The sequence below is a fragment of the Hyla sarda genome, chromosome 2, assembly GCF_029499605.1.
Source record: "Hyla sarda isolate aHylSar1 chromosome 2, aHylSar1.hap1, whole genome shotgun sequence".
Classification (NCBI taxonomy): domain Eukaryota; kingdom Metazoa; phylum Chordata; class Amphibia; order Anura; family Hylidae; genus Hyla; species Hyla sarda.
The window spans coordinates 88,422,587-88,446,354 of record NC_079190.1 but is presented as its reverse complement, the minus strand read 5'-3'; the positions used below and the strand labels follow the sequence as shown (position 1 = coordinate 88,446,354).

At 42.9% G+C, this 23,768-nt stretch overlaps 1 protein-coding gene across 4 annotated transcripts in view; it reads left to right on the top strand.

The window, feature by feature from the left end:
• MYO1A (myosin IA) overlaps window positions 1-23,768 on the top strand; it is a 106,660-nt gene that overhangs the window by 65,377 nt on the left and 17,515 nt on the right. For all 4 annotated transcript variants that reach the window (XM_056562509.1, XM_056562508.1, XM_056562510.1 and 1 more), the window contains 10 exons: window positions 7,907-8,005; window positions 10,310-10,413; window positions 12,205-12,352; window positions 12,441-12,559; window positions 14,168-14,254; window positions 14,960-15,025; window positions 19,046-19,150; window positions 20,415-20,477; window positions 20,909-21,109; window positions 23,479-23,705. In XM_056562509.1, the coding sequence (XP_056418484.1) occupies window positions 7,907-8,005; window positions 10,310-10,413; window positions 12,205-12,352; window positions 12,441-12,559; window positions 14,168-14,254; window positions 14,960-15,025; window positions 19,046-19,150; window positions 20,415-20,477; window positions 20,909-21,109; window positions 23,479-23,705 (1,219 nt within the window). The remainder of the gene's footprint in view (window positions 1-7,906; window positions 8,006-10,309; window positions 10,414-12,204; window positions 12,353-12,440; window positions 12,560-14,167; window positions 14,255-14,959; window positions 15,026-19,045; window positions 19,151-20,414; window positions 20,478-20,908; window positions 21,110-23,478; window positions 23,706-23,768) is intronic.

The following is a 23,768-nucleotide window of genomic DNA, read 5'->3' as shown; positions in this document are numbered from 1 at the left end:
GGAGGAGCTGGGGTGCGCCCGGTGGGGCAGTCCCAGAATCAGGATGTGATAGCAGCCATGAAGGAGAAGCCATCGGCGTCGACCCCAGCAGCGGCTAAGCCAGCACAAAGGGCTTTACTAAAGCCAGCCATACTACAAGTCCCAGCCAGCCCAGAATTTGTTAGTCAGGACAAGAATGTAGGATGTGATATTGATGGGTGTAGTAGTGTTGTGGGTGAGAGGAGTGTATGTGGGAGTGTCAGTGGAGTGAATGTTGATGGGAGTGGTAATAGTATGGCTGGAAATAAAGAGGTTGAGAATTGTGGTGTGAATGGTGTTGTAAGTGGTTCTGGCTCTGGGTCTGGTCCGGCTGCCCCCCCGGCAGTGACTGCTCCCAGGAGCTATGCTAATGTCGCTGCCGGGGGTTCAGGGGGGTCCCCGTCTCCGTCCGGCCCTGGGGGCCATTTGCAACAGCGCCTCCTGGAGGCTCTACGCAGGGGTGACAGGTCGATCCAGGTAGAGGGAAGGGGTGAGGTCGACCTGTCTTTCTGGATAGAGAGGCACGGTTTGGGGGCTTTCCGAGAGCGGAATGGGGAGGTGGTCTGGTCCCTCCCGACAACCGGGCAGGACAATAACCGTAGGAATGTGGTCCGTCTGATTTGGAGGGGCGAGGATGCGTGCCCACCTCGCGCTAAAGTGGTTGAGCTCCTCCTTCAGATGGAATTCAGAGCGAGTGACATCTTTGCCCTGATTCACCCCTACGGATCGTCTGAGTTTGACGTCAGTTTCGTTCGGCCGGAGGGGCTCGAACTCTTCTGGTCGAATTACGAAGTGGCAAAAAACGAGCCCGGCTGGCGGGATTTCGCCGTAAAGGCGATTTCCCGTCAGAATGCTGTCAAGAAGGTGACCGTTTTGACCCGTAACGAGTCACTTTCTTGTTATGACATCATGACCTGGCTCGGACGGTATGGGGATGTGACGGACATGCCCAAGAAAAACTTGGATGAGCACGGGATCTGGTCCGGGGCCTGGACGTTTTCCGTCAAACTCAAGCGTTCAGGGAGTACGGTTGCCCACATTCCGTCAGCCGCCTTCCTTGGACGTGATAGGATCCAGGTCTTCTACCAGGGGCAGCCTAAGGTCTGTCACAGGTGTGGCAGCCCCACCCACTTTAGTGCAGCCTGTACTGTACAGGTCTGCGCTTTGTGTGGTGGGGTGGGACATCTGGCCGCATCCTGTAGGCAGATCCGGTGCCACCTGTGTGGTGTCCTTGGGCACCCATTTAGCCGTTGTCCTAGCGCCTTCGCCCGTGCAGCGGCCGCTCCGGCTGAGGAGAGCTGTGAAGTTGCCTCGGCCGGGGAGGGTATGGGCAGGGATGGGGGTGCAACAGGGCTCGTGAGGAGGAAAAAGGGCCCCGCCAAACTAAGGCGGGAGGAAAATCGTAGAAGGAGTAGGGAGCTGGAGAGTGCCCAGGTGACGGGGGTAGCTCTGGCCTCTGCTCCTGAATGCGGCCCTGTAACCGCTGAAGCCCTGGAGGAGGATGTGCTGGATGGGGAGATCAGGAGGCTTCACAGAGAGGAAGGCAATATGGCCGACCCTTCCGATTCCTCCCACTATGAAAGTGTGGATGAGGAGAGTGGGGAGAGGCCTAAAAAGAAAGACAAGGGCAAAAGGAAAGGGAGAAAGAAGAGGTCAGAGCCCTCTGTTCCTTGTACTACGGGCCAGGTTCAAAACGGAAGCCTGACTGCCCCCCCTCTGGTTGACCTGTCAAACCGGTACCTCGTCCTCGATACCATCTCCTCCCCCTCCTTGGCTGGGGGGGGTGAGGGCGAGGTGCCTAGGGAGAAAGAGCCTCTGGGAGGAACTGGGCCCTGTCCTATTGAGGCACCTTCCTCAGAGGGCAGGGCTAGACCGGGGCCGGACGGAGACGGGGATAATATGGATCTATCTGAATCGAAAAAAAGATCCAAGAGTGGTCCTGCCCTCTCGTCTTCTTCGGGGGATGAGGGGGCAAAAAAGAAGGGAAAACAAAAGTAAAGGGTGTGGCCGTCTAATTTAATCACCCTGTATGGCGGCACTCACCCCATTGACGCTGGCATCTATTAATTGTGCCAGCATAAAGTCGGATACGGCTAGATTCGCAGCCTTTGATTTTCTTGGCCGCGTTGAAGCCGACATTTTCTTTTTACAGGAGACCAGGTTGTCAGATCTAGCCTCTCTGGTAAAAGCCAGAAGAGAGTGGAGGCGCGGTCCCTCCCACTGGTCTCTTGCGGCTGAGCCGTATAGTGGGGTGGCGGTCCTTTTTACCGCTCCTGTTGAATGCCGACGGGTTATTGAATTAGAAATGGGGAGGTGCCTGATCTTAGATGTCTTCATGAAGGGACAAGAGCTCCGGCTCATTAACATATACGCCCCGCAAAGTAAGCGGGGCCGTAAAGATCTCTTTATGAGGATTAAGCCCTTTCTTTTTACGAGTCGGCAGGTGATCTTTGGAGGGGACTTCAATAATGTCACGAGGTCCCAAGATAGGAGAGGCTCCAATAGTCCGCTGACTTGCGATAGTGTGGCGCTGATTAGCATAGCTAGAGAAGCTCGCCTAGAGGATGCCCACATCCGGAGCCCCTCGGGCCACGCGGGTTTCACCTATCATCAAGGTAGTCGCAGGTCTAGGATAGATAGGTTTTATTTAAAGGAGGAAGCCGTCTCTTCTGCAGTGTCCGTGGTTGAGGTGGAGTTCTCCGATCACTGTATGATTTTGTTTTCCCTGAATGTTTCAGAAACCCCCCGGATGGGAAAAGGTTATTGGAAGCTGAATTCGTCCCTCCTGGAGGAAGCGGAGATAAGACAGTCCTTTGAGGATTTTCTTCAGAGTCAGGTACCTTTACTGGGCCTATGTAGTAGTAAGTCAGAGTGGTGGGAGATATTCAAGAAGCGGGTTGCGGGGTTCTTCCGCCAGCTCTCGAGCCTCAGGTCCCTGAACAGGTATCGCCTGTATCAGGGTCTGAGGAGGAAACTCGAGCTTCTTGTCTCGACTGGAGGTAGCCAAGAGGATATCTCCAGAGTGAAGTCCTTGCTGATGAGGTGTCAGTACGATAGGCACGCATCTTTGGTTTTTGAGAGGGATTTCGGGAAGTACCGCTCGCCCGACCCTTACAGAAACTGTAAGATGTCAGTGAGTAGTAAAGTCATTTCAGGACTGATTGATAGTACAGGATCTCTGAATCGGTCCAGATCAGGGATCTTGGAGATCGTCAGATCCTTCTACTCTCACCTCTTGGGAAGGAAGGATCTGGATCGGGATGTGATGTCGGGTTTCCTGGCTGAAACCATTCCTGAGCCAGGGGTAGACCCCTCTCTTGGCGTTTTGGCAGAAGAGATCAGGGAAGAGGAAGTGAGACTGGCGATCGAGGGGCTTGCCCCCAAGAAGTCACCAGGTCCGGATGGCTTAACATCTGAGTGGTACAGGACCTTTAAGGAGTCTTTAGCTCCCCTCTTGACTGAGGTATTCAATGAGTGTCTCTCCTCGGGCACTCTGCCAAAGTCAATGAGGAGGTCAGCCCTGATTCTTCTCTCAAAGGGTAAAGATCCCAGCCGTATTGAGAATTGGAGACCCATAGCTCTTCTCAATACGGACAGGAAGCTTCTGGCCAAGATACTGTTTAATCGGCTGGTGAAGTTTGCACCCCGGCTCCTTTCGGAGGCCCAGCACTGCACTGTTCCAGGCCGAAGCACCTTAAGTGCTGTCCTTAGTGTCAGGGAGGCAGTGGAGCGGAGTAGTGCGGGTTTCTGGAAGGGGTACTTGCTGTCCTTGGATCAGGCCAAAGCATTTGATCGGGTGAACCACGAGTACCTCTGGTCCGTCCTCCTGAGATATGGCTTACCGAGTACTTTTGTTAATTGGCTTAAGATCTTGTATGCAGGGGCAGAGAGTTTCCCACTGGTGAACGGGTGGTCTGGCCACTCTTTTGGAGTGGGGTCTGGAGTCCGTCAGGGTTGTCCTTTGAGCCCGCTGTTATATGTGTTCGCGATCGATCCCTTCCTTAGGAGGGTGAGTTGCGGACCGTTGGTGGGAGTCGGGATGAGTTTGGCGGAGCCGGGGGCCATCCAGGGGGTAGTGGCGTACGCCGACGATGTCACTATTTTCGTCTCCTCGAGAGAGGGGGTTGATGTGGTGATGTCGGAGGTGGAACGCTACTCGGAGGCATCCGGGTCTAAGATCAACCGGGATAAGTGTGAGAGTCTCTGGCTGGGAGGGGGGGATCCCACGTTTGATCTCCCGGACACCCTTCCAGGGCCCCAAGAATCAGCAAAAGTCTTAGGCATCACATTTGGCCAGGATGATTATCCCACCAAAAACTGGGATGGTAAGCTCCAGGATGCCACTCAGAAGGTGGACCAGTGGAAGGGTTGGTCTTTGACCCTCAGGGAAAGGGTACACCTGATCAAATCGTACCTGCTCCCCTTGTTTATCTATCTGGGCAGCGTATGTATCTTGCCAGAGGCTTACTACACTAGGATCTACAGCCTGTTTTTTCAACTGTTATGGGGGAACAGGATGAACCTAGTCAAGAGGGAGGTTACGTACCGCACAAGGAGACTAGGGGGTTTATCTATGGTAAACCCTGTGGTGTTCTTAACAAACACCTTTTTAAAAGCTAACATCTCAAACCTCTGGTCAGAGAGGGCTCCTCCGTGGGTACTCTCCTGCAGGGAATGGTTTCGGCCTTTCTTCCAGGAATGGGAGACAGGAGGGCAAGTGAAGGACCTCCGTACGCCCCATGGATATCTTCCGGCTTACGCTACCCCGACTCTGAAGGCGATACGTCGGTGGGGTCTGGGAGTGTGGGAGATCAGGACCCAGTCAAGGCAGTTCCTTGACAAACGGGTTCTGTTGACCCACTTCCAGAGGCCTCTGGCACTCAGGGACTGCCCAGGTCGGGATCTGAGGGTGGGGTTGTACCTTTTAAACATGAAAAGGATCCCCCAGAAGTTTTGGGACTTGGCCTGGCGCTGCTTTCAGGGGAAGCTATATGTAAGGGACAACCTGAAGTGCAGGAACTCTGATGACCGGGGATGTCCCCGAGAAGAGTGTGGGGACACGCTGGAAAGCATGGACCATTTCCTGCTTCATTGTCCCTTTAATATAAGGGTTTACAACCGGGTGGGCGCTTCCATCGGCTGGAGTCAACTTGCCGGCCTTACCTATCCAGAGTGGGCTTATGGGGCATTCAGGACACTGGGTGGCCGAGACCGGGGCACTTTATTCTTAGTTAGTTTAGTGGTTAGGTACTACACGTGGAATGCACGGTGTTTAGTGTCGACCCAGCAGAAAATCCTCTCCGAGGTGGAGGTCTGTAGGAATATCACCGGTGACCTCGGGAAGATCAGGTCTTTGGAGTATGGCAGTCTTGGTACCAGTAGGGCTTCTCTCCTGTGGAGAGGGTTTTCTTTTGATGTGCCCTAGGTACTAGATCTTTTGGGTAGAGTACCTTTATTTTGGATAGGGGAAGTGTGATAGGGATAGAGATAGGGTGAGAGTAGGGTTAGCTTTAATGGAGGGATAGAATTAGGGAGAATTGTAGGGGGAGTTAGGAAAAGAGTTAAAAATTATTTTGGTGTATCAAGTCTGCCATCCTTCTTTCTGGTGGTGGGCTAATGCATGTGCACGCTAGCTTTTTTGTTTTGTTTTAAGCTGATATGGCATGAAGGGCTTACAGGCGACCAAACTTGGGCCTAAAGTGGGTTGTGGTTCAGTGTCTGTTAGTTAGTATGTATAAGTTTGTGTATAAGTTGGTTGGGTGGAGTGCTAGGTGGGGAGGGTGTATTTGTGGGTGGTGGTGTGTTTTCGTGTTTTTGGGGGACCTGACATGGGTCAGTTAAGGACAGAACTTTGTAAACTGTAGAGGAACGGTATGGACTCTGACCCATGTGCAGGAGGGGTGGTGTGGGTGAGGGCACAGTTCGAGTGTAGGGATTTCCTGTATTTTTTTTTTTTTTTTTTTTTTTTTTTTTTTTTTTTTTTTTTTTTTTTTTTTTTTTTTTTGTAGGTTTCTGTAAATAGGGTGCATATATTTATGTTTATATACTATAATTTATTAATTTCTATTAGTGATTTTGTATCTATTTGGTTTTGTATCTACATCGTTTTATATTGTCTCATATTATAGTTATGGCAGTCGGACCAGTTGTTGTGTTATGTGTTTTTGTTTATTTATTTAGATTTTTAATTTTTATATTTTTTATTTATTTATTTTCCCCTTTTGTTTTGTTTCCCGAGTATGGATGGTTTTGAGTCACAGCCAGGTAGTGCTAATTTTATGTTTATGTTTAAGCCAAGTTGTGCTGTTTATTTTTATTTATTTATTTCTTTATTTTTATAATTATTATTTATTTATTTTTTTATTTTTATTTTTTTTATTTTTTACCCCCCCCCGAGTATGGATGGTTTGAGTTACAGCCAGGTAGTGCTAATTTTATGTTTATGTTTAAGCCAAGTTGTGCTGTTTTTATGTTCATTTTTGGTATGTGTGTCAGTGTGTTTTTGTTTGTTTGTTTTCTTTTTGCTTTGTAAAGCTGGGCTGGCCGGTTAGGCAGGGTTTTGTTTTTGATTTATATTATAGCTGGTTAAGCTTGTTTTTTGTTGTATTGGATAAGTTTTGTATTTTTATAATAAAAAGAGTGTCAGCAGAGAGCACCGTGGACAGACAGAAAATCATTTTAAAAAAGAAAAGAACTTCCTCTGTATTATACAGCAGCTGATGAGTACTGGAAGGATTAAGATTTTTTTAATAGAAGTAATTTACAAATCTGTTGAACTTTCTGGCACCAGTTGATTAAAAAAAAATAATGTTTTCCACCGGAGTACCCCTTTAACTTCTGTCCTCGATATAAAACTTCTCAAAGATCCCATTAAGATCGGCTTAAGTGTCATATGAATAGTTGTATGTATACGGTGTTATGGCTTCATATTCACAAGCATTGCTTTCCTGTTCCCATCTCAAACAGTATTATTTTAGAATGGTTCTCAGCAGGAAATCTCAGACTTCCTGATGACAATTATTTTCCTTACATTTATCTTATGTATCACTATAAGAGCAATGAATGAAACACATAATGCATTAAAGAACACAAACAGGGAGGGAGGATGGATCCCTGAGGTCTCAGGTGCATGTTGTCCCAAACCAGGAATGGCATTTTTTTTACTGAGATTTCAATTCATTCTTTTTTTTTTTTTTTTTTTGCCTTATTATCAACATGATTACTAAAAACAAATTCCTAAGGGGGGATTCACATACAGCAGATTTGTTGCACAAAAATCTGAAATTGTCCTATCCATTGGAAATATCCCCATTCTGACAAATGGAATGATGGAATGATTTTTATTCGTTGAAATTTCTTCAACAAATCTGATGTATGTGAACTAACCCTTAAACAGATATGTATTCTTTATAACAAGCTCTTCTGTAGAATCTTATTGCAGACCATTAAAGGCATATTCTGGCTTCATACATCTTATGCCCTATCGTTAAGATGTATGATCGCAGGGGTTCCCGTCTCGGAGTCAGTGCCCATCACGGAATGCCGGGGGCTGCACCGAGATCGCGGGGGTCCCCAGCAGCTTGGATAGGGGATAATATGTATAAAGTTGGAATACCCCTTTAAGCCCTTACACTAGTATATAGCTTTTGATAACCTTCTACCTGCAGAACTGATGTGAGGAGAACATGGGGGCCAGTATTGAATATTACTTCTTTTACTTCAAAAGTATTGGCTGTAAGTGAGTTAAAACTAATTTCTAAAGAAGCATAATTCACTAGTGACTAAGGGCTTTAGTTCCGCAAAGCCCTTAGAGCTCCTGTTTATAGACCAGTAATGACCTGGGCTGACTATCTGACACTTGCTCACATTTCTTTCTTGCATTGTGTAGACCTTCTGGAGAAGTCACGAGTGGTAAAACATGTCAAAGGAGAAAGAAACTTCCATATATTCTACCAGCTGCTGGCTGGAGGAGGTGCTCAGCTGCTAGGTAAGTATATGAAATCATTTATTCTATATGTGTATATATATATATATATATATATATATATATATATATAAGAAAAAATGCAGCAACACTCCGTGGTAGATGAAAAGTGGAGTTAGGCTTTATTCATCAAGTGCAATACACTTGATGAATAAAGCCTAACTCCACTTTTTCATCTACCACGGAGTGCTGCTGCATTTTTTCTTAGATTTTGGGGACCTAGATTTTCTGGGTTGGACCAGCTTGCACCCGGAAACAGCACAGGAGTGCGGTTCTCCTACAACCATATATATACATATATTATTATATTTTATATTATTATATAATATATACCTATATTATTATATTTTTTTATAATATTAAGCATTTTATTAATTTACAGTTGTACAAAGCAATATAGGGTACCTCCCCCAGTTTATATTAATTCACTGATAAAAGGGCAGATTTGATGAAACCATGATAATATTTGGCACAAAAGGAACAATAAGGTCCATCTGGAACAAGGAGTTGAAACAGCAGAGGGAGCATTACAAATTGTTCATCTGATGTTGGTGTGTTCTTCAGCACTTTAGCCACTGGGGCATGATAATACATCTAAATTTTGGGTTCATATGAACTGATTTTTTTTCTCAACAGAAGGTTTACTCATAACGATTGTCTTTACTAGTAGTTCCCTTTTCACATTCCCTCCTATTAACAGTTTCTCCCCAATGTGGCTCTAAGTGGTTGCTAAACACAGCTGTCTAAGCACTATGTTTGTCATCCTGTGTTGGAGATATACATTGTGACTGATTCCAATGTATATCTTTAATACTATCTTTAAAGGGGTGCTCCACTGGCCAGCATTCAGAACATTTAGTTCCGAATGCTGTGTGCCTGCTGTGGGGGTCGGTCACCCCCCCTCGTGATGTCAGGCCATGCCCCCTCAGTGCAAGTCCCCCATAGACTTGCATTGAGGGGGCGTGGCCTGATGACATAAGGGGGCATGACTGACCCACTCAGCGCTCGCGCATACAGCGTTCGGAACTAAATGTTGTGAACGCTGGCTAGTGGAGTACTCCTTTTAAGCTGCAAAATATTCCATTGTAAAGGCAAAACATGGAATGGTTCATCCATACAAAGTCCCCTGCTTAGCTGACCGGCTGTGAGAGAACACTAAGGAGACAGTCAGTTCCAGTGTAAACCTGGTCATACAAAGCAAACACAGGGAGCTATACAGGAGGTAGTGCTGCCCTTTGGCCATGATATGGGAGGACTGTGTTCTCACACTGATAAGCGTGCCTCCACACAGGCCGCCTGAAAGGGAGATTTCATTACCCATACAGTCCCCTAAAAGCAGCTACAATACCTGGCCAGAGTATCAGAATACAGTGGATTCTGACATTCGTCTCTGCTTGGAGGATCTAAATACTAAATTGAAAGCCAGTTTAATGTTTACTTTATTACTGGGCTCAGTGGAATGGAATAACATTGTTGACCTCTATCCATTGGACATCTCCAACTGGACATAGTAGGGCATGCATCATGGGCAAACATCTTGCCTGTGTGATGCACTGCAGCACTCTATGGGTTGTTGAGGTGAAATTGTCTTGCTTTTGGCATCTAAATCAGCATGGTTTCCGCATCAAAAACACTTGGTTTTGCCTTTGTGGACATATCCTTAAAATAGAACAATATTACTTACCCGCTTTTACTCTTCACCATTTATTTAGTCCATCAAAAAATTTCAACGGCAGTAGAAGGTGAAGAAGACAAAAGACAGCCGGGGCTGCATGTAGAGGCTGCGGCCAATTTGCGGTCTCCCATTTCCTCTGGCCAGAGGAAGCGCTAGAGGAAGCGATATCAAGGCTGGAAGAAGCAGTAGACCCCAAACTGCTGTATATGTTCCTATTGCATGCAGCCCTGGCTGTCTTTAGTGTTCTTCTTCTTCTACTGCCATTCATTTTTTGATGGACGAAATAATGTTGAAGAGTAAAATTGGGTGATTGCTCGTTTGGCTCTGCACACCATACCTTCTTTGTTGCTCTGGGCACTTTCCAATATAGTGCTTACAGTTACCAGAGTGTGGGTGTATTTTGTTCTTCAACAGTGGTGCTGTCCCTATGCTCTTCCTCTGTGATTAACCCTTAAAAAGGGTCTTAATGTGCTACACAACAATCTATCTTGTTGGTTGTAAAGTTCTGCACAATACATTAAGCCCTATGAAGGAAAGTTTTGCATATTTTCTATAGATTCTGTACATTATACTCTTATCGGACAACTATATAATACATATGTTGTTGATATATTGTATTTTTCTTTGCTTAGAACAACTAAAGCTGGTGCCAGATTGTACCAAGTACGTGTACCTGAACAAGGATGCAAGCAGTTTAACTGGCATGAGTGATGTCGAGAACTTTAGAACTGTTAAGGTACTTGTTCCGTGATTTTTTCTCTGTATAGCTGCATTCACATCACGATTGGGGCATACAGCAGCTGGGTGCAGCTGTCATATGCCTCAATCGTGATGTGAATGCACCCTATGATAGACTAAAAGGGGTACTTCACCTCATGACATCGTATCCCCTATCCAAAGGATAGGGGATAAGATGTCTAATTGATGGGGTAACATCACTGAGACCCCCTGCAATCTCCGTGCAGCACCTGGTGTTTTGAAGGTTATTTGAAGAACTATGGGTTTGGGCCCCCTTGTGACGTCATGCCACGCCCCCTTTATTCATGTCTATAAGAGGGAACGCAGCATCCGTCATGCTTCCATCATGCCTCCTCACGTCACAACCATGGTCGCCCAAACCAAGCATTCTGAAAATAACTTTCAGGACGGCAGGTGCTGCACGGAGATCGCAGGGGGTCCCAGTAGCGGGACCCCTGCAATCAGACATCTTATCCCCTATCCTTTGGATAGGGGATAAGATGTCGTTGGGCGGAGTACCCCTTTAACTAAACATATATCATTACCCAAAAAAATGAAGACCTTTAGGTCTTTTTACTGTGTTGTATAACTTTGAATTATTTTTCCCTTTTGTTTTATCATTCATTCTTTCATTAATTTATTTATTCCTTTTTTTCATTCATTAATCTGCTATGAAAAATTACAATAACTGAAAATACCTTTTGCTAATTTAACAGGATATTTTATTAAATTGTTATTATTAGAGTAGCCAAACTACTGCATACCAAGAAGGTTAAAGGGGTACTCCACTGGAAAACATTTTTTTTTTAAATCAACTGGTGCCAGAAAGTTAAACAGATTTGTAAAATACTTCTATTAAAAAATCTTAATCCTTCCAGTACAATCAGCTGCTGTATGCTCCAGAGGAAGTTATTTTCTTTTTGAATTTCCTTTCTGTCTGACCACAGTGCTCTCTGCTGATGACACCTCTGTCCATTTTAGGAACTGTCCAGAGTAAGAGCAAATCCCCATAGCAAACCTATCCTGCTCTGGACAGTTCCTAAAATGGACAGAGGTCTCATCACAGAAAGGAAATTCAAAAAGAAAATAACTGTGGGGCATACAGCAGCTTATAAGTACTGAAAGGATTAAGATTTTTAAATAGAAGTAATTTACAAATCTATTTAACTTTCTGGCACCAGTTGAAAAAAAAAATGTTTTCCAGGGGAGTACCCCTTTAAAGTGGTATTCCAACTTAAAACACAGAATAGTGGATAAGTGTCAGATCATAGGGGGTGTCCAACCACTGGGAAAAAAAATTTAAATGGAATGCTGTCTCCCATTGGAATGAAGCATTGGGTCACCCATTTGCTGAGTAAATCTTTGTCAGCTCTATAGACAATGTATGGAGAGGCGGTGCACATGTGTAACTTGCTGCTCCATTTTGAAGCGAGACTCAGGCCCTTGTTTTAAAAATCATGGGGGCCCAAGTAGATTGGTAACAGGGATAATTGTTTTAAATTGGAATAGCCTTTTAAACTATTCATTACTTTCCCTAAAATAGTAACTAGTATTCTACCCTTGGAATTAGCAGTTTAGTCACCAATGGTTACTGATGCTGTTAAGAAATGTTGCTCATGTACTGAAATTCCAAGCCCTTGGAAATGTCAGATAGAAAATATGTATTTACTGTATATAGCCTGGTGAGCTCAAAATGCACCTTTTAGTGAAAAATTGTTTCTATTTGGCGGGAAGGGGGATTGAAACATAAACATTTTTATAAAGCTGAATATCATTATGTTTTTTATAGGACGCCATGAAAATTATTGGATTTTCAGATCCTGAGGTGACCTCAATTCTGCAAATTGTTGCAGTTGTTCTGAAATTAGGTAACATTGAGATAAAGGGACAGTTTCAAGCCAATGGAATGGCCTCATGCTACATCTCAGATACAAAGGGTAAGAGCCAACAACATTTATCATACAGTGATACTAGTGATACAGTGATCTGTGTTAATATATTTTACACTTTTATGCCATCTACCAGATATCAAGGAGATCAGCTCACTCATTGGTCTTGATGCATCTACGTTGGAAAATGCATTTAGTGTGCGTACTGTAGAAGCCAAACAAGAGAGAGTGGTGACAACACTGAACGCAGCGCAGGTAAAAAAGAAATGATGAAAAACCATTGTATTATAATGGTAATTATAGATTTAAAGGGGTATTCTGGCCAAAGACATCTTATCCCCTATCCAAAGGATAAGATGTCTAATCGCAGGGGGTCTCAGCCAATCTATTCCGCGCTGCTGCTCCAGTCTCAGAAACCTCTGTGTTTCCAGGACACCTTGTGATGCCACGCCCCCTCCATTCATTCTATTCGAGGGGTCGTCACGGCCGCCATGCCCCCTCCCATAGACATGAATGGAGGGGGTGGGACGTAAAGTCTCCAGTCCCGGAAACACAGAGGTTTCCGAGACTGGAGCAGCAACCCAGCATAGAATGCGGTTGCTGCACGGAAATCACGATCAGATATCTTATCCCCCTTTAAGATAAACAAATCCATGTCTCTATCACCTAAGGTGCATACACAACGTTTGTTATGTTGAATAATTTTTTCTTCACTTTCACAAAATTTGTGATCAGCCATGCACTCGTTTTCTAGCATAAAAATGTTGAAAATTTTGGAAAAATTATGTTGAAAAATTATGACTCTTGGTTTTGCTAATGCAATTTTTTAAGTGGGTTGGGCTCATGTTGGAAATCAATGGCAGCTTATATTTGGTGTAGATTTCACAACAATGTGTCAACATTAATAATACAGCTCTTATTTTAGAAGATGTTTTGGCAATTTACTGGCCTTGGGAAATTCCACAAAATGTTCCAAAGATAAGGTCACACATATAATGGATATACATTCCATTTGCTGTTTATAGCATCTGAACATTTGTTGATCTCCGCATACCCAACATGTGATAGATAGACATGAGATAGATAGATAGATAAGTCCAAAAAACAGCAGCATACAAAAGGTCTTGTGATAAAGGTGTGGATTTATTCCATTTCCAGTGTACAAAAAAAGGGACTTGTATATGAGAGTGGAACCACTAACCCTGGATCCCTTACAGTGTGCACCCACCACAGAATTACGCTTATAGGTTGTGCCGCTCTCCTTGGAATATGAGATAGATAGATAGATAGATAGATATGAGATAGATAGATAGATAGATATGAGATAGATAGAAAGATAGATAGATAGACATGAGATAGATAGATAGATAGATATGAGATAGATAGACATGAGATAGATAGATAGATAGATAGACATGAGATAGATAGATAGATAGATATGAGATAGATAGACATGAGAGAGAGATAGATAGATAGATAGATAGATAGATAGATATGAGATAGATAGATAGATAGATAGATATGAGATAGATAGATAGATATGAGATAGATAGATAGATAGACATGAGATAGATAGATAGATAGATAGATATGAGATAGATAGACATGAGAGAGAGATAGATAGATAGATAGATAGATATGAGATAGATAGATAGATATGAGGTAGATAGATAGAAACATCACACATTTATGGGCTGACATTATAGGAGACATTTTTTATGCCATGTCTACTCTCTATGTCTACGGCTAGCTTTATTCCAGGGGAATTCTGTTTCCATTTTTTTTATATTGTAGTAATTTATTCTGTATTTTTTCTTCCACTTCTTCTTTTTCTTATTTTACCTTTATTTTACATCCTTTTAGGGAATGTATGCAAAAGATGCCTTGGCAAAGAATATGTACGACCGACTCTTCAGCTGGCTGGTACAGAGGATTAATGAAAGTATAAAGGTTGGTCTCAAGTCTTTTCTGCTCAAAAGAGGCACAGGCCATTACATCCTGTACATTATACATTATATATCTAACATCCTATTCTTACACTATATTTAACTGATATTTTATATCTTTGTGTACTTCTCAATTCATGAGCTTCTTTCCATCAAGGTCCGTTCTCTCACTGGCTTTTTGGCCTATTCATGGATTATTTATTTTAGACATTTATGTCTTGATTGTTGACTGTTTTTGCTGTTAGTGACCTAATAACCGGGGTTATATCATATTACAGGTCAACATGATGCTTGTAACCCTATTGCAATGGTGTAACTATGAAATCTACTTCATACAATGTTCTCATATATTTAGTATATGCTTGAACAGTGGTTTACTGTTTTCACATTTACCTAGTATTACTTGTACATGTATGATGATTTATTAATCAAAGGCCATATTACACATACTGCACATATTTACATTTTTTGATGCATTTTTTGGCCCAGATTTATCAAACTAAAAAAAAAGAGAGTTTTTCCCCCAGCGACCAATCACAGCTCAGCTAACGAGCTCTGGTAAAGTGAAAGTTGAACTGTGATTGGCTGCTGTGGGAAAATCCCTCCACGTTTTCTCTTACACAGTTTGATATCTTTCCACTATAGTTATTGTTGAAGTGTTTAATGGATATCTTTTACATTGCTACATTTATCTGACCTCTTCCTCCAGGTGTCTGAGTTCCAGGGAAAGAAGGTGATGGGAGTTCTGGATATTTATGGATTTGAGATTTTAGACGTAAGTTTCCCTGAAAATGTTATTGTACATTTTAGCACGATTATGCTTGACTAGGGGGATAGTGTAGTGGCTGCGGAACTACAACTACAGCCCCTCCTCCCAACCACTTACCTTCCTCCTCAAAAAGGACAGAGTCTTGTGGGTGTTTCAAAAGGCCTCAGCAGCCCAACTTTATGAACAAATATATAACTTTTACATACTATATCTAAGTATGGACATCATACAAAAACATAACATTTTCAACTTTGTAAACGTTTCCTGAGAAGAACCCGCAGGAGAAAGACTTGAAGGCATCCCATATTACTTCTCCTGTAAAAGGGGTCCTCCTACTTTTACCCCCAGACCCAGGAGCGCCATTTCAGATGCCCAAACCCATCCCTGGGGCCCATCCCCATAGAGAAATTTCACCAAGCTGGGTACCCTCCCCAGCTGACCTTTTAAACCATCCACCATATTTACTACCTTGACATCCACCACATCCCTATAAAGCAAAAGGAAAAAGGGACGGGAACCTTCCTTGCTTGACTTCTCCCTGCAACCTGACCTCCCTCCTCCTCACCCCCTCCTTATATATACTCCCTAACTCCACCCCTGTTGCATTACTAGCTCTACTTAACCCTCTAACCCCCTGACATAGACTTCCCCTGTCACGTGCCCCTACACTCCACTACTTTACATTCTAGGGCTTCCTAATTATGTACATAACAATTGAATGGACCATTTTTACCATTCACTGCAACAAAGTGCAGTAATTAGTTGCAGTACCACTTATTAGCTGCAACGTTGTGAACATAGCCTGATGTCAGTTTAAAGTTCATGCTCATTTTCTTGGCATATCGCCGCAAAAATAAGCAATGATTCTGTCTAATTCCGTAGTGTGTACTAGCCCTTTTTGTGAAATCCCAGTGTTTTTATGAAGAAGTTTGCAAAAAAATAACCAACATTGTTTAGACAAATTCAGTATTAGGCTATGTTCACACAGAGGAATTTCTGTGCGGAATACTGTGAAATCATTTCAGCAAAAATCCTGCGGAAGTTTACTGCACATTATGTTCAATTCACACAGTGATATTCCTGTTATATACCTGTTTTTAATTTTGCCGAATTTCAAGGCAGGAATCTCATTGAAATCAATTGGACTTTGAATTTCGGCAGCATTCTGTGTTTTGAGCACACAGAAATTCCACCGGAGTTCAGTTTAAATTCCAAAAAACTGCTAAAAAAAAATCTGCAGTCTGCTTTTCTGCACTGAATTTGAGGGGAATTAATTCTGCTATGTGAACATAGCATTAGAGGGGTTTTAGAACATTTTATTAGGCCAATTGAAACAAATAAGGCAAAAACTTCTAAGTGCTTTCACTGTACAGAAGGTTACAGCCTATAAAAAACTGTGCCATAAACACATTGAGGTTTCCCACATGAATCCACATTGGTAACTTTATGTACTCATTACTTTTTATATGTTTAGGGAAGTTGTCAATCAGGGACTGCAGACAGCAAGGAAGTAAAATTAAGACTAAAGACAGAGTTGGTTGTTGTCAGCAAATAAGTAATAGATTATTGACATATGACCCACTGACATTAGGCTTCCCACAAGGAAGGTATAACTAAACCCTGTTCACATCAGTGGACTGAGCTGCAGTATCAGGTACTGTACATCCAAACCAAATGAGCAGTTCCTGAGATTTAAGATTTCCTCAGAGGTACTCCAGTGGAAAACATTTTTTTTTTTTTCAAATCAACTGGTGCCAGAAAGTTAAACAGATTTGTAACTTACTTCTATTTAAAAATCGTAATCCTTCCAGTATTTATCAGCTGCTGTATGCTCCACAGGAAGTTGTATTTCTTTCTGGAATTCTTTTCAGTCTGACCACAGTGTTCTCTGCTGACACCTCTGTCCATGTCAGGAGCTGTCCAGAGTACAAGCAAATCCCCATAGCAAAGCTAACTTGCTCTGCACAGTTCCTGATACGGACAGAGGTGTCAGCAGAGAACACTGTGGTCAGACTGAAAAAAAACTCCAGAAAACAAATGAAAATTCCTCTGTAGTATACAGTAGCTAATAAGTACTGGAAGGATTAAGATTTTGAAATAGAATTCATTTACAAATCTGTTTAACTTAATGGCACCAGTTGATTTTAAAAGGTTTTTTTTTTTCCACCAAAGTACCCATTTAAAGAAATACTACAGTGGACTAACCGACTGGTGGTCCACTAAGGCACAGAAAGCTAAGGGGCCCTCAAACATGCATTCACCTTAGACTCGAAGTGTAGTAGAAATGAAGAATGTCCCCCAGGTCAGGGCAAAGTCCATATACATGATGTCTTGGAAAAGTCAGTCCTGGCTTACACTTGATTCTAATAATCTTTGGCAACTAACTCATGTAACATCACCAGCAACTCTTATATGGTACATTTACACATACATAATCCTCTGCGGGTTATTTTCCGCATCAGAAATTCCTTTTGCATATTTGCTGCAGACCCATTAAAATTAACGGGTAGCAACATGATCTGCACGCAGGTTTTCGCAGCGAAAAATCTGAACGCAGAATTTCCGTTGAAGATTACTCGCATCGGATTATGTATGTGTGCATGTACCCTAAGGGCCCATCCACATTATGGAATCTCCACCCGAGCAGAAGCTCCGTGGGCAGCGGGCACTAGGACCGCTCTGGAATGTGTCATCTCCATAGGTGGCAATGCATTTCCGGACAGATTCTGCCTAAAGAATGATCATGTTCATTCTTTCGGTGGAGTCTGTGATCCAGAATTTACACGGCAGAACGTCCATCGTGGATATTCCATAGTGTGGACGGTATAGAAGAATCCCACTGAGAACAATAAAAGTCTGCTGAACAGGATTTTACACAGTGAAATTCCAGAGAGGAATTCTACTGGGAAAATATGTTGTATTGTGGTGGGCACGGGGTTCGATGTGAGGTTTATGGGGCAGGTGTTGTAGCCCAGGTGCAGATGGTATTAACCCCTAAATGTTAGTGATGCCAGGGCGTGGTTTGCCTATGTAACCACCCGAAGGTAGCTCCGCTAGTTTTAGTTAGACAGGGCAAATAAGAGTCCAAGGCCAGGTCAGGGTTAACGGTAGCTTTACTGAGGTAGTCAGATGGTACAGTCTTTACAGCTAGGCCAGGATCCTTGAGAAATGACCAGAAACACAGGGGACCTCGCAGCTTGCTTGGACTTACAGTGACTTTGACAGACTTTAGCACAGCCACGCTGACTTGACTTGACTGAAGATAATGACAGCAGATAAAGATGACTTGACTTACTGACATGTGGCTGTACATTAGGCTTGAGGCCTTTAGGTGTGCTGGACACTGGCTCTGAGACGTCTGGACTGGACTTGACCTCAGCAGAAAGTGAAACACAAGAGAGAGATTGTAGTACCTCCCCCTCTTATAAAGAGGGGGGGGGGGGCTGAGCAAGGAGCCTATAGGTCAAGCTGCATGTTACCTGGTTAGCTGGTGCTCTCTGGGTAACAAACCATGTGACTTGAACATGTGACAACAGTATCATGTGATTAACGCAATGGTCCTCAAAGGTCCTTTATACATAATACATATAACACTATGGGGTACACGCTGCAGGAGAGCCCCTAGGGCACAGAGGGACTCAACCTGACAGGGCTTAAGTACTGTACGGGACTATATCTCGTACTGGGACATGAGAGTATGATTGGGCACTTAGACTGGATTTATATAGGGAGGTTATTATACTAGTCCCACCCTTATACCAGAAAGTTCCAGAAAGCATTAGTGTATGGCAGTGTTTCCCACCCAGGGTGCTTCCAGCTGTTGCAAAACTACAACTCCCAGCATGCCCGGACAACCAAAGGCTGTCCGGGCATGCTGGAAGTTGTAGTATTGCAACAGCTGTAGACACACTGGTTGGGAAACACTGATATGTGGGATTCATTTCTATGTACCATCTGCCAATACACCGCATATCGTAGACCATTGATTTGCTATAGTTATAACTACTTTGTTTTTTTTATTTACAGGACAACAGCTTTGAGCAATTTATTATAAATTACTGTAATGAAAAACTGCAGCAGATCTTCATACAAATGACTCTGAAAGAAGAGCAGGAGGAGTACGCTAGAGAGGTAACACGTCTGTCTAATCCTTTTCCTCTATTTTAACACCATTGCACCACTATTAGGCCGTGCTCACACTACTAAATTTCCGAGCAGAATTCAGTTTTGAAATTCCCCTCAGAAATTTTGGTGCAGCAGAATCCCATTGCTGGCAATGGGATTCTGATGCACAGTGCACACCCTCAAATAATTCCACTCTGCGGGCATTACCGTCTATGGAAATTGCAGTGTCTGCGCGGTCCTAGCGCCGACTGATTCAGTTGTGCTGGTCGGCGTGGCTGGAGATTCTGCAGTTTGAATCCGGCCTTAAAGGGGTATTCTAGGGAAAAAAAATTTGTATATCAACTGGTTCCGGAAAGTTAAACAGATTTGTAAATTACTTCTATTAAAAAATCTTAACCCTTCCAGTACTCATCAGCTGCTGAAGTTGAGTTGTTCTTTTCTGTCTGACAACAATGCTCTCTGCTGAAACCTCTCTCTGTCTCGGGAACTGCACAGAGTAGAAGAGGTTTGCTATGGGGATTTGCTTCTACTCTGGACAGTTTCCGAGACAAGTGTCATCAGAGAGCACTTAGACAGAAAAGAACAACTCAACTTCAGCAGCTCATAAGTACTGAAAGGATTAAGATTTTTTAATAGAAGTAATTTACAAATCTGTTTAACTTTCTGGAGCCAGTTGATATAGGTTTTTCCTGGATAACCCCTTTAAGGTGCTTCTGGTCCCAAATGTAGGAGTGGAAACCTGCCTGTAGACAGAGGGAAATGTTGAGGTATATTCACACTTGTTAGATTTGTTGCAGAAATTTCAGCAACTCAAAATCAGTTCCAATCAGCTTCCCCCTTTACTGACATCAGTGGAAGGGTGATAGAAATTTCTGCAACAAATATACTGCGTGTGAATTCACTTTTATGCTGATAAATATAACATAAAAGGTCATAGTATTGAATGCTAAAGTTATATCATTTCATTGGTTAAAGCATCCCTGTAAAGTTTCTTAAAGGTGTTATTCAGGATTAGTAAAACAGAGTGGATTTCTTCAATAAACAGCACCACCCCTGTCCTCAGGTTGTGTGTGGTATGGCAGCTCAGTTCTATTGACGTAAACGGAGCCAAGTCGTTATACCACACACAGTCTGAGAACAGGTGAGGCACTGTTTTCGGAAGAAGTTTGTTTTTCTATTCCTGGATAAAGGGGTTAAGTTAACATGATTTTTATGCATATTATAACATATCATGCACTGAGCTACGTGTCTCATCTTATTTTTATTTAAGGGAATTGAATGGACCCGGATTACCTTTTTTGACAACGAAATTATTTGCAATCTGATAGAGGATGTAAGTAATATAACAAGCATAAGTATCATAACATCAGAAAAGAAATATATCGGAGTTGTGCTATTCTTAGATGCTGGTTCTTCGCCATTTACGGAACTGCATATTACAATCATGGGAGGGGAATTTATTTGCTTTTATTCTGTTGGGCATTTGTAGGGAGGATATTGATGACAAAAGTCGCAATTTTTTGAGCAACCTAGAGACTTGTGACAAAACCAAGAGGCTAGTGAAAAAGTCACGTCTGACCTTGATAGAACAGCGTTTATGAATCCCCTCCCCCTTATTAATATATATTATTAATATATATATATAGTACTAGTAATATTTAGTATTGAGTTATATACACCCACAGACTTATCTATATTGGTGGTTTGCAGTTGCTTAATCTATGTATTTAAATAATATAACATTTCAATTGAACCTTTTTTCAGAATACAAATGGAATACTAGCAGTGCTGGATGAGGAGTGCCTGTGCCCAGGAAATGTCTCTGATGCCACCTTCCTTACCAAGCTTGGACAAAGGTTCAAAAACCATAAGCACTTCACAAGTAAGGCTACCCAGAATGAAAAACGAATTACAGATACGACTTTACCCAGCAATTCTTTCCGAGTAGAGCACTACGCTGGTCAGGTAAGGAATTTGTTACATAGTTTTATCCTGAAAAGCCTCATGGATTTATTGTAGTTGTGGTGACCCACGGGTGTATGGCGGGACTATGGGTGTAGCGGTGTGAGTGGTAGGATCAGATGTATTAACCCCAAGGGCAAGATGTTGTTAGCCCCTAGTGTTCGTGCCGTCAGTGTGGTTTTAGGGTTCTGGAACACCACACGCCCGGTTTATCCGCTATCCCAGTTGCTAGTCGTGAAATGAGAGTCCACAACCAGTTATGGTCAAACGGAGGCTTTACTGGGTATAAGACAGATGGAATTATCTTCACAGATAAGGCCAGATTTCCCAGAGAAGTGGCCAGGAACCAGAGGACCTCGCAGCTTGCTGGACCAATATACTTGTAATTCACTTGACTCAAGATTGAACTTGACTTGACTTTATGCAGGACTTGACCAGTTTCACTGACAGCAGACATAGACTTGAGACTTACTGGAATGATTGTAGCTTTTGGGGTCTTCCAGATGCTGATCACTTGCACTGAGATCTCTGGTGGTTGCTGTGCTCAGTAGCAGATGGAATCTCAGAAGAGTGTGAATTGTAATGGCCGCCCCTTTATATAGTGGGGGGGCTGGACTAAAGCCCATTGGTCAAGCTGCGGGTCATAGGTTAAGCTGGTGCTCTCTGTGACAACAAATCATGTGATTGCATAACATAACATATGACAGACTTACACAGGTCTTTTGTACTACCTATACATAAGGATACTGTCTAGGCATTAAAGTGATATATACAACATTATGGAACAACAGGGGGAGACCATGCAGGGGAGCCCCCAGGTCACTGAGGGACTCAACCTGACAGGGCCTAAGGGTAGTACAGGACCATGTCCTGTACTGGGACATCACATAGTATATGTTTGTCACGGCCACGCCCCCTAGTGATGTTACACCACGTCCCTCCATACATGTCTATGGGAGGGGGGTGTGACGACCCTCACACCCCCCTCCCATAGACATGAATGGAGGGGGCATGGCGTGACGTCACTAGGGGCATGGCCGTGATGTCACCTCCCCGTCTCGGACGGAGCGCCCGACACAGAATGCGGGGGGGCTTCACCAAGATCGCAGGGGTCCCCAGTGGCGGGACCCCTGCGATCATACATCTTATCTATCCTATGGATTGGGGATAAGATGTATAAAGCCGGAATACCCCTTTAAAGTGTACCTGTCAATTAAAAAAACTTTTGTCACATTTAATCAGTCGGGGTCTCAGTGGTGGGACCCTCAATGATCATAAGAAGGAGTAGAGAAAAGTATGCAGAAGTGGCTTACACGATCCCTGTCCTGCTTCATTATAGGGTTTGCAAGGGAAGTAGGGTAGAGATCGCTGTGAGCCGGGAGCAGAGCTGACTTACAAGGCTTGTTCGACTTCCCTCTACATTGTGTTATGTTCAGATTGCTTGTGTATTTGGAATGATTTCCAAATACATTCTTTCCAGAAAGGTTACTATTTTATGAGTTGTCTAGTTCCAGGTTTCACAATCATTCTCTACCTGGCCCCACCAGCCAGAACATATTGAGGAGAATTTATCTTTTTTTTTTTTTTGTATTTTTTTGTATTTTTTTTTGGCACAATCTTTTTCTACACAAAGTGTTCTAAAGTTGTTGACTATATAGTTGTGTTTGGTTAAAAATTTAGCAGTGATAATCTATTAACTATGTGCGACTAACGCAACTGGCCTCCAAAAATCACAAACCCATGCAACCTTCAACCACACTTAGAAAACTGTTATAAAAGCAAAAGTTACCACAGGATGTGCAACAAAATGATAACTTTGGCGCATGACAGACAAAATTTTCATTTAAATCTGTTCTTAATTTTGTACTCGATGGTAAATAAAAATTATCAAGACTTGCATAGCATGGTTGCCCATGTTTTTTAAAGATAGCTCTTTATGCCAAATGTGACAAATTGTTGCCTTATTTTTTATGTTTTTAATGCACTTTTTTGTTGTGTGGTTTGTACACCACCTATAGAATGGAGTGGGGTAATGTTAAAAATTTGCAGTAGCAAAGTTTTTGCTCAACTCCACTATTTATTGTATGCAACGTTTTAGTTGCATATTACAAATGGGGACAAAAAACTTACCAATCTTAAACCATGTCCCTTTTATACCAAAATCACACCGCTTTTCCGGACGAGGCGTACTAGTGTCTAAAACTCTAGTGTCTAAAAAGTTTTTTTAGCAACAAAATTTGAAACTTTCTTCTACAGTCTGCAACACATGATGAATTTGCTCCTTTGTTTCAAGATGTTCCTTAGAGGTGGCTGGGATAAATTAGTTAACAAAATGCTAGGTTTTCTTCTTGACATATTTGTTCGTTCCTCAGGTCATGTACAGTACAAATGGATTTTTGGACAAGAACAACGATCTGCTCTATCGAGACCTCTCCCAGGCCATGTGGAAGGCAAAGCATGAATTGCTGAAATCTCTTTTCCCAGAGGGAGATCCGAAGAATACATCTCTAAAACGTCCACCCACTGTTGGCTACCAGTTTAAAGGCTCGGTGTCAACCCTTATGAAGAATCTGTATGCTAAGAATCCCAATTATATCAGGTGACATATTACCTATGATCAACTGGGAAGCTGTGTTACCTTCAGTCTATTTAATATAATTTC